This window comes from Pteropus medius, unplaced genomic scaffold (assembly GCF_902729225.1).
Source record: "Pteropus medius unplaced genomic scaffold, Ma_sr-lr_union100, whole genome shotgun sequence".
In the NCBI taxonomy this organism is placed as follows: Eukaryota; Metazoa; Chordata; class Mammalia; order Chiroptera; family Pteropodidae; genus Pteropus; species Pteropus medius.
Window position 1 is genome coordinate 17,148,878 of NW_024349802.1, and position 16,290 is coordinate 17,165,167.

General features: G+C 42.5%; 1 protein-coding gene across 4 annotated transcripts in view; it reads right to left on the reverse strand.

Annotated features, from left to right (window-relative positions):
* SH3TC2 (SH3 domain and tetratricopeptide repeats 2) overlaps positions 1–13,600 on the reverse strand; it is a 50,432-nt gene extending 36,832 nt beyond the window's left edge. For 3 of the 4 annotated variants that reach the window (XM_039836495.1, XM_039836494.1, XM_039836493.1), the window contains exons 1-3: positions 13,284–13,599; positions 4,456–4,554; positions 1,133–1,260 (exon numbers count right to left, since the gene is read on the reverse strand). In XM_039836495.1, coding sequence (XP_039692429.1) covers positions 1,133–1,260; positions 4,456–4,554; positions 13,284–13,335 — 279 coding nt within the window. In that variant the 5' untranslated portion in view covers positions 13,336–13,599. Of the gene's footprint in view, positions 1–1,132; positions 1,261–4,455; positions 4,555–13,283 lie in introns of all 4 variants that reach the window. The other variant, XM_039836492.1, reaches the window with a different exon arrangement.
* Positions 13,601–16,290: the final 2,690 nt, after the last annotated feature.

Here is a 16,290-nt window from a genome sequence, read left to right on the forward strand (position 1 = left end):
AGTATTTATATTCTTTCTTAGAGGTAAACAAAACAGTGGTGCATGTTATAATCAAACGGCATTTCAAATTTAATAGAGGATGGCATTATCCTTGTTTTATAGCCATGGGGGCCGGGGCAGAGACAGGTTAAGCAACTGCTCAAGTCCGCTGTGCGTGTGCGGTGGTCCCCTGCCCGGAGGGCAGATCCAGCCCGCCCAGGCCTCGGCTTTCCCAGGTGCGCCCCACTCAAGTCTCAGTGCGTCAGTTTGTGTCCAATTAATGCAGAGACTGTAAAAATAACTAGAACATATGCATTTATTATGTAAAGTAATATCCTCCTTCCTCCATGTTTTAACTTTGTTAAAAGTTGCAACAACTTTTAACCAATTTTAACTTTAGTTCTTCTAGTAAATATCTCCTAAACTGTAAACGATTTGATCACACTTTTCTTCCTTGGTTTAATAATCGAAGAGACTATCTTTCCACGATGAAAGATGAGAAATTGATTTATTTACTTTACTGCCTTTTCCTCCTCTCATTCTACTACTTATAGGTATTAATTTTTCATTGGTAATTTTGGCACTTAAAAAAAAAGTAGACAGCGGTTACCAGTGGCTGAGGGAAGCGGGCGGAAGGGAGTTACTGTTCAGCGGGTACAGAGTTTCAGTCTGAGATGATGAAAAAGTGGTGATGGCCGCGTGACGATGCGAATGCACCTTTGCCACTGAACTGGGCATTTAAATGATTAAAATTGAAAATGTACATTATGTATATTTTATTACAATGAAAAAACAATAAAACTCAAATTCGCCACATTAAATAAAGTATACTTAAATGAGTTAGATGTTATAATGTCTCCCATTCTACAGAGACAGGTTAAGTCTTGTGGAAGCTTATACTATTAATAGGGGCAGATTTGAGCTGAAGTTTTCTCTGACTCGGCAATCCCAGAGGCCGCCCCCATTGCGAGTTCCTGCCCATTCCTGTTGAGCAGAGAATGTGTACATTTTTGTTCACTCATTTGTTCAGTCAGATGTTTCCTTGAGGGCCTACTTTGTTCCCAGCGCTGTCCTCGGTGCTGGGCAGCCAGCGGCGGAAGGGCGGAAGGACGCGAGGCCGGCCCCGGGGCTGCGCCGCCCCACCCAAGCTCACCTTAAACAGCGCACGCACCTCCCGGTCCTCATTCTCCAGCGCCCAGAGCCGCCTCCGGGCTGCCTCCTGCAAGGGGCCGTTTACACACCTCTTGGAGCGGCTCTTCACGCTGAAGGAGAGGGTCAGATCTTAAAGAGAACAGTGGGAGAGGGATGAGACTGGAAACGCAATAAAAGGAAAGAAAGAATTAGATAAGCCCCGATGTTTCCCACAGCTAAACCCTAAATGGGTGTCCTCGTTAATTTTAGATTATAAGTGATCTTAATGATCCTTTAACTTCCTTCAACACTTCCCCCAGGGGGGAAAAAAAATGCTGAAGCCCTGGAATGTTCTGGAAACCCCAAAGTTGTTACACTCGGGTAGGTTATTTATGCTTTGAGTGAAGTTTATTCCTACGCTGCCTGGCACTGAGGTGACAGTGCCCACACAGAACCAGCTAGGATATATTTCCTCCTGTGGATAATTTGTGAAAGTTTCAAACAACTACTCACATATTTATGGAAATGTTTATATAGCAAATTGATATGTAATAGATACATATTTCATGTGTTATATATACACACATACGTTTTCTCTAACCTGTTGCTAATAATGCATTTATTGTCATGGTGATTGGTTAATGCATTCAAGTCTATCTCTAATTCAAAATGCACAGTCACTTATCCAATGCTGTGAGCAGAAGCTGTTTTAAGTGCTGATACAGCAGGAACAAAGCAGACGTGGTTCCTGTTCTCATGGAACACATATTCTGGGCAAGCAACCATGTCCGTGAACACCGTAACTTCAGATGGAGAAAAGCGCTACAAAAAAACGTAACAGGATGCAGAGACTGGGATGGAGCCGTGGGAGGGTGAGCTATGCTTTTGGATAGAGTCGTCAGCAAAGGCCACGCTTAGCAGGTTCACCTTATAATTACACGTTGCCAGTATCTTCTTTAGACAACAAGTAGCGATGCTGTTAATAATTATCAAACACAATAAACCAAGAAGGTGTCAAACTGAATAATCGCAGAAGTCTCTCTTCTAGTCCTCACTTGCCAGGGCCTTTGAAAACTCCCGAGCACATTAGAGACAGCCCCTAACACGCCGGCCTGGACTCCTACCTTGGCAAGGCCTGTCTTTAACCTAAAAGTCTTGGAAATGCCGTGGCTGCAGACCAGCTCTCATATGACATGCCCAACTGACCTGACGTTGGTGTGAACTTCGGCTGGATGTTCGTTCCCATCCATTCCTCCCTGGCCCATGTTCTAATCTCATCGAAGCCCTCCATCTTCCGCAGGCCAGGTCCAACCCTCTCTGGTAGCCTCACTACACACTGAACTCTAGGGGGAAGGGGGAGCCCCGGGGGAGGAGCCACACAGACCTGGACTCCAGGCCTGGCTCTGCCCTTGCTAACTGCACCACCCTGAGCAGTTAATTAACTCTCTGCTTGACTTTTCTCATTAGCAAAATGGCTTTTAGAGTATCTACCCCACAGGAGTAGTAGAGGCTTACTAAATGAGATTATGCATACAAAGATTTTGTTCAGTACCTGGTACATACTAAATGTTCAATAAATACATTTAACATTAGCCGTTACCCCTTGCAAAGCTCCCCACCCCCACCCCAGCACTCCAGAAATTACTGCTCTCACTGCCCTCAACTTGTCACACGTGTAATTAACCTTGACTCTGAGTCTGATTTCTTTTCACCAAACTTGCTCTCCTGTCGTTCCAAAACTTGATCCAAACTCCCCTCTAAAATCTCTCTCAGAATTGTCCCTGATGAATGCCAGCCCCTGCAGTGTAAATCTCCTTGCCACCTGCGTGAATCCAGTGGATGTAGAACTCAAAAGAGCCTGATTTAAATAAACCAACTTCTTTTGAGACCTCAGCCAGTGAGGACGGAGTGGAGCCTCTGGGCTCACGCTGGGATCCTACAGTGCCCTCTGCATCGCCAGACAGGAGGATAAATCAGGTTCACTCTAGTTTTAACGTGAAGTGCATTTTGTCATTTGTTTTTTTAGTTCTTCTGAAAAACAGTCTTTTAATCACGACAATGTATCTGAATGATTCTGTCTGCGACTCTTCTGCATAAAGGAGAGGCTGGCAGCGGGAGCCTGGGAGTCCCCCACCTCACTCCTGACCTTCCTGGAAATGGCATGATGGCGGAAAACGCTGAAAGACGAGCAAGTTCAGCCCCGGTCGATTAAGTTTCACCTACACGTGCCCCGTGTTCATTGGCCTTCATGCACTGATGAGGCAAAATGCTGACTCCACTGTGCTCGTGAAACAACAGATGGTGATTTCAGCTTTTTGCGGGCATGGCCCAAGCTGACAGATAGATAAGCAGATTGACACAATAGGAAGAAACGAAGGGCAAGGTTTTTTCATTGTCAGCCAACCTGTTTGACAGAATTTGAAACTGGGAAAAGGAAGAGCCTGGTATGACATTTATGCAGTAACTATTCATGTGACTTATGTCCTTTAAAACATTCATAAGTAAATCTTTTTCACAAATCTATATTCTGTCTACTGGAGAGCAGTACATGTTTGGAGAGACAGTGGAGCATCGTGGTAATGAATGGGGACTAGGGTTTGAATCCTTTTTCATCGCATATTAACTGTGTGGCAGTGAAGAAGTCACCTCCCTCCCAGACTCTGCCACTTTCAAAATGGGGAGTGTGGTGCCACCTCCTAGAGATGAGCGTATGAGGATGAGAAGAACATGTGAGGTCACTAAGCCCATGCTTCTGGAAGAGTCATACAGACGTCTTCAGCCAATCTCACTTCACGTACTCAAACTTTTATTCACTTATTCATTAATTTGACAAATATTTATTGAGAACTTACTATGTGCAAGGTACTATTAGGTATTATATAGAACATAAATGTGACCTCTACATATTTATTCAACTATTCATGTATTTATTCACGATTTTCTGAGAACAACTTGTGTACAAATAATTCTTTTAGGTACTACGTAGAATACATAATTATTCAAAAAAATTACCCCTGCCCTCAGCATCTTAAAATCTAATCGATGATACACTTTCTTTAATACAGCAAATATGTATGGAGCTCTTAATATATGCCAGCTTATGAAGAGCTTTGAGAGTCATCCTGAGAAGTTATAGCTTAATCTTGTAGGCAGTGGAGACCACTGGAAGATTTGTGAGCAAACGACTATCACAGTCAAGGTCGTGCCTACAAAGATGCATTTGGTAATGGTCCTAGAAAGGATAAGGGGGAGGGAGCCTGCAAATGGAAGAGATAAGTAAGTTACTGTAATATTCTACACGAAAGGAAACTTTTTTAAGAGGGCTTCTCTTTGGAGTTGAGATACCTGGAGTCATGTTCTGTGGCAGGAAACATTTTTCCTTGTCTTCGGATGAGGATATAAACTCACTCGATACAGCTGGATCCTTGGAAGGGCTTTCTTTACCTGGAGGAGATCAAATGAAAGATCATTTATGAGAGTATAAGCCAGTTATAAGCAAGAACTGCAAGTTTTTGTCAAGTGATAATTTTTTCCAGGGCTGGTGGTGTGGAAGAATTCTAGTTATCACCATTGCCTTATAATTATTCAGTCTTCAACTGTTATCAAAAAACTATCATACATGCTGCCTCGATCCTGCAGCAATCAGGGTGTCCCTATTTCATTAAAATAAAAACAGATTCCACCCACAGGTCAGACTGAGTCCCATGGCTTGGTACACTGAAGGTGCTCAATATACGTTGAGTCTACAAGGTCATTATACATCTGACTACAGCAAGGTTCAAGGTCAGTGAGTGGATAACGGAAGTGCTGGGGCAGAGCTGGGGAGATGGCTAGGGCATGATTGTAATGACCCTGAAATGTATGATTGTCCCCACACTATCCTCTGTCTGCCCACTAGATATAGTCCTGTATGGGACTTCTCTCCAAAATGTTTCTGTCTTTGCAGCTATAAAATTGGAGTGAAAAGCAAAAGAAAGGAGATTTTGGCACAGGCGAGGCTTAGGGATGAGGCTATTTTCATGGCAGAGAATTGAAAAGAGGAGAGAGTGCAGCTATAATACATGAACGAATAGAAGGGAATTTCACAAGTATTGCTGCGGAATGCAGGCCTCCTCCCTGGTCTCCCCAAACTACTACAAGAGAACTCGAGTCCTTAACACGTCAATTTTGGTTACTCTGTTCTTTTGACCGTGAACTGCTCAAGAACTAAACCACGGGATCAGAATATTATATTATCTGGTCCTGAAATAAAGTGTAGCAATCTTGGCTCAATCACTGGATGTGAGACACTCATTTAAACCTCCCAGTTTTTTCATTTGTAAAATGGTGGTGAGTAAAAGTCAAACAGGCCTACCAGGTCTGCATTCTAGACCTGTGCTTCTGTTGATGCAGCCTAAGCGCCATAAGTGACAGAGCAATCATGCTCTATCCAGTCGCCGTCAATTAATGCTGAATCCAAAGGCTCATCTTGCTGCATGGAGTCTATGCCTCCGGCCTCTGTGCCTATGCAGTAGGATTTTGAGACCTACGTGGAGAAACTTCCATTTCTTCATAGCAAAAACAGTTAGTACTTTTTTGATAATGAACAAAGGGAATGAAATAGATTTTGGCTTGAATAGGCAGAAGGAGGGGCCCATCAGCTCACAGCTCTTCATCCAGTAAATCTCGTTAGGGTTCAGTGCCGAAAGCTAAGCAGCTTAGCTGGAAAACTGGCAGTAATGAGCTCTAGTTGAACGGGATCATTTCGTAATTCTGCCCCCAGGAACCAAAAGTAACTGTAACAAAGGGACACTGGCTTGGGAATCATGAGATGCCAGATTCTCCCATTCATTAGTTGACCTTGGGCAAGGCATTTCATGTGTCCATTTTTTGAGATTTCACATTTCCCACCCATAAATGAGGGATGGATCTAAATTAGTGCTTCTCAACCCTGGCTGCCTATTTGAATCATCCAGGTTGCTTTTTTAAAATACCAGTGCCTAGGTCTCATCTCCAGAAATGCTGATTTATGTGGTCCATAGCACAGCCCAGCCACAGGTATTTTTTTACATTCCCTAAAAGCTTCTAATTTGAGTCAATGTTAAAAAACACATGTCTACATTGGTGGTTCTCAAACTTTAATGTGCATATTGGGAATAATGGGAATATTGATAAAATGCAGATCCTGCCTCAGAAGTTGAGAGCCAGTTCTGCATTTCTAATGTGGTCCCAGGTAACACTCCTGCTGGTCCCAGGAGCACACCTGGAGTGGCAGGTGCCAGGATCACACCTGGAGTGAAAGCCTGCTTTTCTACTCTAGGACAAAGTTTGTAATCTGGTGGAACAGAAGCCACAGGCCATTGAAAACCCGCAAACACCTATTTTCTTTTTTTCTTTTTTCTTTTACTTTTTTCCCTCCACGTGGTAAATTTTTAAAGTTTGAATTGTTTGAATCATTTAGAAATCAGGGTATTTTGCATAACCCAGGTGCTTGGCTTTGCTTTGAGAACTGGAAGGTCTGGGGCACTCATTCTCAAGTGCCAAAAGTCAGCTGGGGCTGAGTGGTTACTGCCCCTCTTCAGAGCAGGTGTTCTCTGGCCGCTATGATCCCCACACTGACAGGGCACTAAGCCCTGGCGAGTTTTGAGAATGTGTCTCTGTTGTAGGGCTGCATGAGAAGGGACAACAGCTTGAGAACGATGAGGGGCCCATATGGTGAGTCCACCTTGAAAAAGGAAGTCCTGAATGGTGACCCTGGTTTGGAGGAGAGGGTAAGTGTACAGCTTTTAAAGGATATGCAAAGTTTAGAGCAAAAAATCACGGAGTTCCACAGAACATGATTCGTGAACTGTCTGCATCAGAATTATTTAGGTGCTTGTTTTGTAAAAGATACCTGTACTAAAAAACTTGTAGAAAAAAATGGAAGAATATCTGCATCACTTGGAATAGCCAGTGATTTCTTAAACAAGATGGAAAAAGCACTACCCACAAAAGAAATAATGGATAAATTGGAATACATTAAAAATTAGAAACTTCTGTTTATCAAAAGATGTAATTAAGAGAGTGAAAGGTGACAGAGGGGAAGAAAATATTAAAATATATATATTCACCAAAGAGCTACAATTTAGACTATATAAAGAATGCTAAAACTCTTTAAGGAATAGGTAGACAACCTCCCAGAAAAAAATGGGCAAAAGGTTTGAATAGGCATTTTATCAAAGATAATATCCAAATGGACAATAAATTTATGAAAAATTTCTCAAGCTCATCAGGGAAATGAAAATTAAAATCACAATAGGAAACCATTACGTAGCGTAGACTAGCTAAACTGAAAAAGGTAGATAAAACTAAATGTTTGTAAGCATACATAGCAACTAGAACCCTCAGATATGGCTAGTATGAGAATAAGTTTTAAAAGTTTTCACTTTGTAAAACTGTTTGACAATATCAACTCAAGCTGAACATATGCATACACACATATGCATAAGATTCAGCAGTTCCCCTCCTAGGTATATACCCAAAATAGTACATACATATGTTCACCAAAATACATCCACTAAAATATTCAGAGCAGCAGTGTTCATAACAGCCAAAACTCGGCAACAACGCAAATGTCCACCTACACTAGAATGGATAAGTAAATGATAGTATGGACAATTAAATACACTACAGCAATGAGAACAAATGAATTACTGCCACAGGAAGCAGCATAGGTGGATATATACACCTTGTGAAAATTCACCAAGCTGTATACACATAATTTCATGCATAATTCTGTATGAATGGTAAGTCTTAATAAAAGGATGAATTAAAAAGTATTTCTGGTGCCCTTCTCTATCTACTCTACCTCAGAATAACTAGAGGTAGAGTCCGAAGATGTGTGTTTTTAATTAGGACCTAGAGGATTTCTTTTGTCTTCTAGAGTGTGAGAATCTCAGACATAGAACCAGTTCGCCAGTTGCTTTGGGAGAAAGCCTACCTGAGGTTGAGGCCAACCCAGTAGAAAAAGAGCTTAGGAAATATACTTGGCCAATAACATCATTTGAATATCTTGATCCACCCATACCTGAATCAAATAACCCCTGGGCTTTTCATTTATGAATCAGTAAATTACTTTCTGTAAGCTAGTTTCTTCTTCTTCTTCTTATTATTATAGTGATGATGATGATGACGATGATTAGTCAGAAAAAGTTACTACCCCTCAATTCAAATAAATACCGATCTTTATTTAAAAGGTGCCAAACTACTTTCCCAAGTGGCTGTACCATTTTGCATTCCCACTAGCAATGTGTGAGAGTTCCAGTCGCTCCACATCCTCGCCAGTACTTAACGGTACCAGCCTTTTTCATTTTAGTCATTCTGTAGATGCTCAGTTTTATCTCATTGCTTTAATTTTCATTTCCCTAATAACTAATGATGCCGAGTATTTTTTCATGTGCTTATTTGCCATCCATATATTTTCCAAATAAAAGTATACAAACATTTTGCCTTATTTTAATTGGGTTACCTTCTCATTACTGAGTTATAAGAGGAGTTTTTTTTAATGTTCTGTATACAGACATCAGATATATGGTTTACAAATATTATCCCCTGGTCTGTGGCTCCCTTGTCATTTTCTTGGTAAATTTATATAGGTGGGAAGAAAGCAGGATTACCTGTAAAGAAACCAGCAGTAAAGGGGTGAATGAGTTTTGGATACACATGAGATGGTAGAGGCCAGCCTGTACATACCAGAGAGGTGAGTGATCATGGGGCTAAATTTGATGAATATGATAGAGTCAGGATAAGGAGAGCATTGTAAGGAAAGCAGAGAAATTATAATGGATAGCAAGCAATAGTCGAGCCATGAAACATTCTTGAGCATGGGAGTGGTATAATAAAAGTGGAAATTCTACCTGGCATGGCACAGGAAGAACAGGGAGAGGCAAGAAAGCCAAGCTTAAAACTGTCATGACCATCCGTGGGTGTGAGCGTGAGAATGTGGACTGCGATCGTGGCCCATGAGAAGTGAGGGAATAGAGTGAAGGGTGTGTTTTAAAGTAAAAAAAGAGAAGGCATTTTGACATATCGAATACAGGAAATAAAAATGAGGAAGAGGCAATAATTACAGAAAATCAACGTTAGAAGGAATTTCAGAGATCATTTAGTTCCACTCCTAATTTCATTGCTGAGAAACTAAGGCCCAGAGAAGAGCAGTGATTTTACCAAGATCACACACAAAGTAAGCAACAGATTATTAGGTGCAGACCTCGCTCTTTTCACTACAATAACCTGACCTCAGAAATCTGAGATTTAAAGTCTCTAATCAAATTCATAGAAACTTGGTGGAAACGAGAATTCACTCCTATTTCTCCTCCCTCAGTCTCTCTTTGCTCCTACCCACCCATCATCACCCCTGACTTTAAGAAGAAAACGAAACAGTATGCATTTCCCTACACTCTTTTGTTGTCCATTCACATACTTTTTCCTTCTTTGACCTGACAAGCATACCATCAGCAGTTTTTATGCTGCAAACTCACACAGTCCTTGTTAAATTACAAGTATAGCTATATCTATCTACAGACATATACCTTAGATAATAATGTTGGGTGTGGGGGAAGCAAGTTGTATAATGATGTGATTTTATTTAAGTTTAAAAATCTTCAAGATGATTTTTTTTTTGCAATGAATATGTAATAAAGGCACAAAATCACTGAACTCATGAAAGTGATTAACCTGGGGGAGGAAAGAGGAGAATGAGATTGGGAAGAACTACCAGGGGATCCTAACTGTATCTGTAATGTTTTATTTTTTCAAAAAGCAAGAGAAAGACTTTCTGAAGCTAATACGACATAAAGTGGAAATTTACTAAAGCTAGAGGGTGGGCTTATTGTTCTAATATTCTCTATTATCAATGTGTTCAAAATGTCTCACGAGTTTTCTAAAGTTCAAATGTGAAGCATCATTTACTATTGTCAGCATTCACCTTCAATCTCCTATTATTATACTGATGATTCATATTTACCAAAAATAAATGAAAGGGAAGTTACAAACACTAACAATCAATGTAGGCAAATGTGTGTCTCTGCCGCATCCTCTGTTTAAGAGTGTAAGTCTGCCAAATTTCTTCAAGAACGTGTTGAAGATAAGGGGAAAATACTAGAAGCTTTTAGACCGATGGACTGGCATGACTTGCTCTATAATCCTAAGTACACGACTATAGTTTGTTAAACAATGGCAAGAACATTGGAGGGTCCAGAAAGTCAAAGATGATGGCAGTTGACCAGAAACCCACCCTCTCACCTCTTGCAATCAGGAGATTTCTGTGAGCAAATGAGAAACATCAAGGGAACAAATGCTGAGGGCAGCATCCATGTATAAGGATGCAGCATGCCTGTGGTCGTCAGAACCAACGTTAGTCTTTGCATCCCCCAGCAGCAAACCAGCTAAGCAGCTGTTCAGGGCTCAGTTCTATCAAGAACCTTCTCCTTTCCTGCCTCCCTTACCCCTGAGGAGTGTTGATGCTCGCTGTTTGCTCCTACTTAAACAGACACAATGGCAGAAGCAACCACAGACTCCTACTCAATGGAGTCAAGAATTAAGAAGAAGGAATGTGGAAGTGGTCCCTATTAGCTAACGATAAAACAGCCCACATTTACTGAGGGGTTATCAGAATCCAGACCCTGTGCTAAATCCATGCAATGAATTATCTGATTTAGTCCTCACAAAAGCTCCATATAGTAGGTACTACCATTAGATCCAGTTTATAGACAAGAAAACTGAGGTTTGAGGACTAGAGTGAAGAAATAAAATGAAGTGACTAGAGTCAAGCTGCTAAATTACTAAAATCAAGTGGATCGAGGTATGAGGAAATAATTCTGTTCTTGTTTTAACAAGCTTGGGAACTTAAACTTTTGAAATTTCCAGTTTTGTGTCAATACCTGGATATCTATCAAACCTCCAGAGAACCCTCTGATGATCTCCTGAAGGACTAAGGAAAGAATGTTCATGTATGCAGACCACCTGGCACCCTTTATCCAGACCACTAGTCATCTAGAGGATGACCATCTCAGGCCAATCCAGAGGCTAAGAATGCAGGCCTGATTCTTCTCAAGACTGTGCTCCTTACCATAAGAACCCTTGGTTTTTCTTTCTTCTTTGAAACACTGGATATTGCCCAGTTGTGATTCCATTTTGCAAACCCTAAGGCCCTTGAATAAATCTTTATCATTTATTTCTAACCAAAGCCTCTTGTTGCATTTAGGCTCAGTCGACAGGTTCAAAGAATATAAGATGCTTGCCCAAAGTCACACAACTATTAAGTCACTCCACGATGTGTCTCATAGTTTGTTCTATTTCTCTAGGATAAATAGGGGCACCTAACAAGGGGATATTTATATCGACTGGCCCCAGATTTACAACACCTACATCAACCGGCCTAGGGAAAGGCCCTGACAAGTATGGAGAACAATATGGAAGGATCTCAAGAAAAGCCTCAAAAGAAATAAATATCAGACTGACTCTTGGTGAAAAAGTGAATCTAGGATGCCAACCAATTATTAATAGCAAAATCAAGTGAAACAATAAAACAATTGAGTGATAGTGTTGAAGAACTTTGACAATGTTTTCAATATTAGTTTGTTTATTTGTTTTGAGCTGCAGAATTCTTTTACATGAAGTCTTGAGCTGAAAAGCAGGACATCAAACAGAAGCAGAGCTGCTCCATCCAAAGCTGGGGGTCAGAGAACAGAAGCAGAGGTCTCAAGACACCTCCATAGGTTGAATTTACAAACCCCTCATTTTATAGATAAGTAAGCAGAGACCTAGAGAGAAAATGTGATATGCCAGGGCCATAGAGATGTCATTAATATGGTTAACATTTATTGTGCTTAATTAACTGTGCCAGGTTGTTCTAAGTGTTTCACGTCTAGTCTTAATCCCACCACAACCTTATGAGGAAGGCACAATTATATCATAAAATCTACAGAGGAGGAAACCGAAACCGAAATTGCTCAAGGCGTGTCAAAGAACCAATATCAAACCCAGAAACTCTGGTCTCGAAGGCCAGGTGATTAGCCATGACGATGCCTGCCTCAGTGGCAGTGTTTGGGGGTTTGTTAGCTTATAATATGAGGTTCGGGATGGCCTTCGTCTGGGAGCCTCTCCCTGCTGAAGGTGCCAAGATGCGTAGGCTGGGACTTCAAGCGGAGGAAGCAGAACATAGCTGCTTCCAGTTCGCTTTGAGGCTCTCTAGTGCTTCCACATTACTGAGCCCAGGTAACAAAACTCCCAGGGAAAAGTCATCTGTCAGAGTAGAAAGCCTTGTCTAGGGGTTCTCCTGGGCTCCCCGCCCCAGGACTATGGCAGTGCTTCAGGAAAACATAGAACGCTAACAAAGGATAGGAATGGTTCTTTGGTGTAATGCTCTTCTATCTCCCCGTTAGTCCTTGCCCAGTCCGCTCACCACCCCACCCCCCGAAACACCAATCATCCCGAGAAATGCCATACTCCATTCCACAGGATCCCTCCTAGGTCCTGCTCTGAAAAGAAGCAAGGAGCTTGCATTAGTGTGACCAACCATCCCGGTTTGCCCGGGACTGTCCCAGTTTTAGCACTAACTGCATCCTGGGAAAGTCCTCAGTTCCAGGCAAACCTGGATGGTTGGTCACTTGATGTCAATTCTCAATGACTTGACAATTTCTTACAGCGACAACTCTCTATGGCCTCAACTTGACATACCCCCCCAAAAAATATCACATTGTAACAGGTATAAGGCAGGAAATGGCCTGTTTTTCCCCAGTAACAGCAACTCTGACAAAAATAGAGTTGAGGGACTGTGGCCAAGTTTCTGACCACCCATGGGCCCCAGAGGAACTCACAGCCCGAGTTCTCTTCCTGACCTAGGGAATCTTGGGAAGAAAGGAAGGAAGGGCTTAGTCACACCCTGGGAGTGGCAGCCAAGAGCAGCACTTACTCCCCACAGAGCCAGCTCAAAACCTCTCTCTTCAGGAAAAGTAGATGCTTCCCAGGCTTTATTCCTTTTTCACAAAGGCAGAATGACAAATACTGACCAACAGAGGAGGGAGCCAGAAAGCACCACCATCTCCCCATCTTTGGAAGAGCAGCTTCCCCAACCCAGCAAACCCCTGAGCCTTCACTGGACACACGACTTAGACCAAGACACAGGCCAGGGTCCCCCCCCCCAGGAAACTCACCTGGGTCCCAGGACAGACTCGGCTCCCCGGGGATGCAGAAGCAGCCACCCATGTGTGCACCATCCTCCCTGGGCCGGGACGAGGAGCCTGGCAACAGGAGCCAGAAGAGCGCTGGGAGGGAACAGCCTCCCCACGGTGTTCCTCCTCCCGCCTCCTCCCGCCTCCTCCCTGGCACACGAGGGACCGAGGACCCGGCTCAATGCACAATGCAGCCTTTGATATCCCGTCTGCAGCAGGAGGCCCAGGGAGGATGGGAGGGGCTGCCCAGCCCTCAGGCCCCTTAGCCCTTGCACCGCCAGGCCTCTGACTGGGAGCAGAGCTCCTCCCTGCCTCTCTGCAGATTGCTTCATGCCTATCAGGCTGTGGCACATTCCTGGCATTCTAGGATTGGGATACACAGTTTGGCTCCTGTGGGGGCAGCCAGGGCGGGGGAGGAGGGCAGAGAGCATCCCAGGAATCACGCTGCTGTTCTTGCTCCCTCCCTGACTGACTTGGCCCCCACTGACTCGTCTGCCATGGGGAAAGGGATCCCCATCCAGTCCCTCTCTCTCTGCAAACACCTTCCCTGGCTATCTGCGTGAAACTGAAGAAGGAGATGTGGGTGCAGCATCTCACCTCAACCCCAGCAGCATCAATGAGCCAGCTCCCTGCTGGTGAAGGTATACCTCCCCAGCCTGGCTCCCAGGGTTTTGGTCAGAAGGAATCAGTTAATCGCCTGATATAGCCCAGCATCTTACAGGTGAGAGGATGGAGGAACAGATATGTTAAGGCTACCAGTATGCACAAAAAAACTGGTCACACAAACCAACCTCTTTTCCATTTTGGATAGTCAGTAAAACACAGAAATGCAGTTGACACAGTGTGGCTGAATGTCAGAAAACTTCCCATGCTATTTCCCAAAGAAGAAGGAGAAAATATGGCCGAATGTCCACAAAGTTAGAAGCACGACTGATCTAACAACAAGCTCAAAGGTCATTAATTACTTAACATTTCTTTAATGCCAAGAGCAAAGGTCAGTCGGCGGTAAGTGGTCTAAAGAGTGGAGAGGTGTGGGCAGAGATAAGGCAGGGTCCTGACAGCCTGCCTTGCGGGCTACTTAGGGGCTGGACTTGAGGTCACTTTCACAGCAATTTAAGCAGGAAGGTGTCCTGGTCAAGTTTATGTTCTGGGAGAAGCACTGGGGTGACAATGTGAAGGATGGCCCACGGGTCAGTCTCACTGGAGTGGTCAGGAGTGTCCACCGCACACACCAGCTCGGCTCCAGTTGACAGCATCTCAATCATGTCTCTGAAGTCTGATATCAGTTTCAAACCTGACTCATCTTGACTCCCAGTTATTGAATGTTCACTATGAGCCAGGCCCGTGTCTATGACTTCATTTAAATCCCATAACGTAGGCATTATCCTCTCTGTTCAGTAAGTGAGGAAACTTACTGAAGAGGGGTGTATAACTTGACCAAGGCCCTACCATTTAAGAATATCAGATTCAGGACTTGAGCCAGTTCTAGTTGATTCCACAGCCCAGAAACTTCATTTTTCTGATTATGGTGTCTTTCTTGACCACACGGAGGGAGGATTAGACTGGGGCAGGGATGGGGCGTGCCGGGGGCACAGGGTCTCTCTGATCACAGTGCCACAAAGGAGGATGTTTAAAGTATGCACTTCCCATAATGTGTCCCGTGCCTTTTCTCTCACCAAAGCACAATGTTTTAAGTATGAATTAAGATGTTTTCTTGGGCCCAAGATAAAAGGGCCAGGGTTTCTTCAGAGAGCAGCTCTCAAAACTTTGGAAGGTACGTGAGAATCAGATGGTGAAAAAAAACCATGGTCTAACTTGCACACAACAAATGCTCAGACTTATCATTTCTCCTTGACTTGCCTGTACACCGTTCTTACACAGGTGCAGCAACAGAGGTCATAAATTATACATGATCAAGACGAATAAATGGAAAGTCATCTGTCATAGATGACACCCTGAGGCAGCTAACTGAGACACACGTTGTGGCAAATCTGAAATGAGTGGTCTATTCTGGATAAAATCATTTCCAGGTATGTAGCAATTGTAACATCCAAGAGAGATGATGATGGCTTAAACCAGAGTGATAGTAGTGGAGGTAGCGAGAAAGGCTTAGGTATTATATATATATTATCTATTAATTATATTATGTAATTATTATATATTACATATAATATATAATCTATTAATTATATTGTGTAATCACATAAATATTAATTTATATAAATATATAATTAAATAGATATATAAATATTTAATGATTAAATAATTATATAAATATATAATAATTAACTTTTGTGTTGATATTAATATATTAATTATATTATATAATTACATATTATATAATAATATATATAACTAATGACGAGTACATTAGTCAAGATTCTCCATAGAAACAGAACCAATAGCATATATATGGTTCCAGGAAGGCACTGCCCAGTCTAAGGAGAAGCCCCACTAGTCTTCAGGAAATGAGGAACACGGTGTAATGTTCTCTGGTGTGTGACCAGACATTCTGATTTCTCATGGGAACCAGACATCTAGATTTACAGGTGAGGTTTCCAAAGTTTTAATTACTTACAAACTAATTCATAAAATCTTCTCAAGCACTGCGTGGGCCAATACTTCAGGGCAGACAAATATGCCTGCCGGCCAAATCCGTCGCAAAAGCAGCCAGATTGCCCCTTCGTATGTAAAATGGAGTTGTCTTTCTTAAAAAATTTATAATCCAGATACACTCTTGGGTACTACAATTCAAGGGAGAAACTGAAAGACCATGTCATGAGTAGAATCGTGCTTCCCAAAAATGATAGGTTGAAGAGTTACCCTCCAGTATGTCAGAATGTGACCTTACTTGGAAATAAGATTGCCATAGATGTAATTATTTAAGTTAAGATGAGTTCCTACTGGAGTCGGGTTAGGCCCCTAATTGAACAGGACTTGTGTCCTTATAAAACAAACAAACGAACGAACAAACACCACCTTGTGAAGA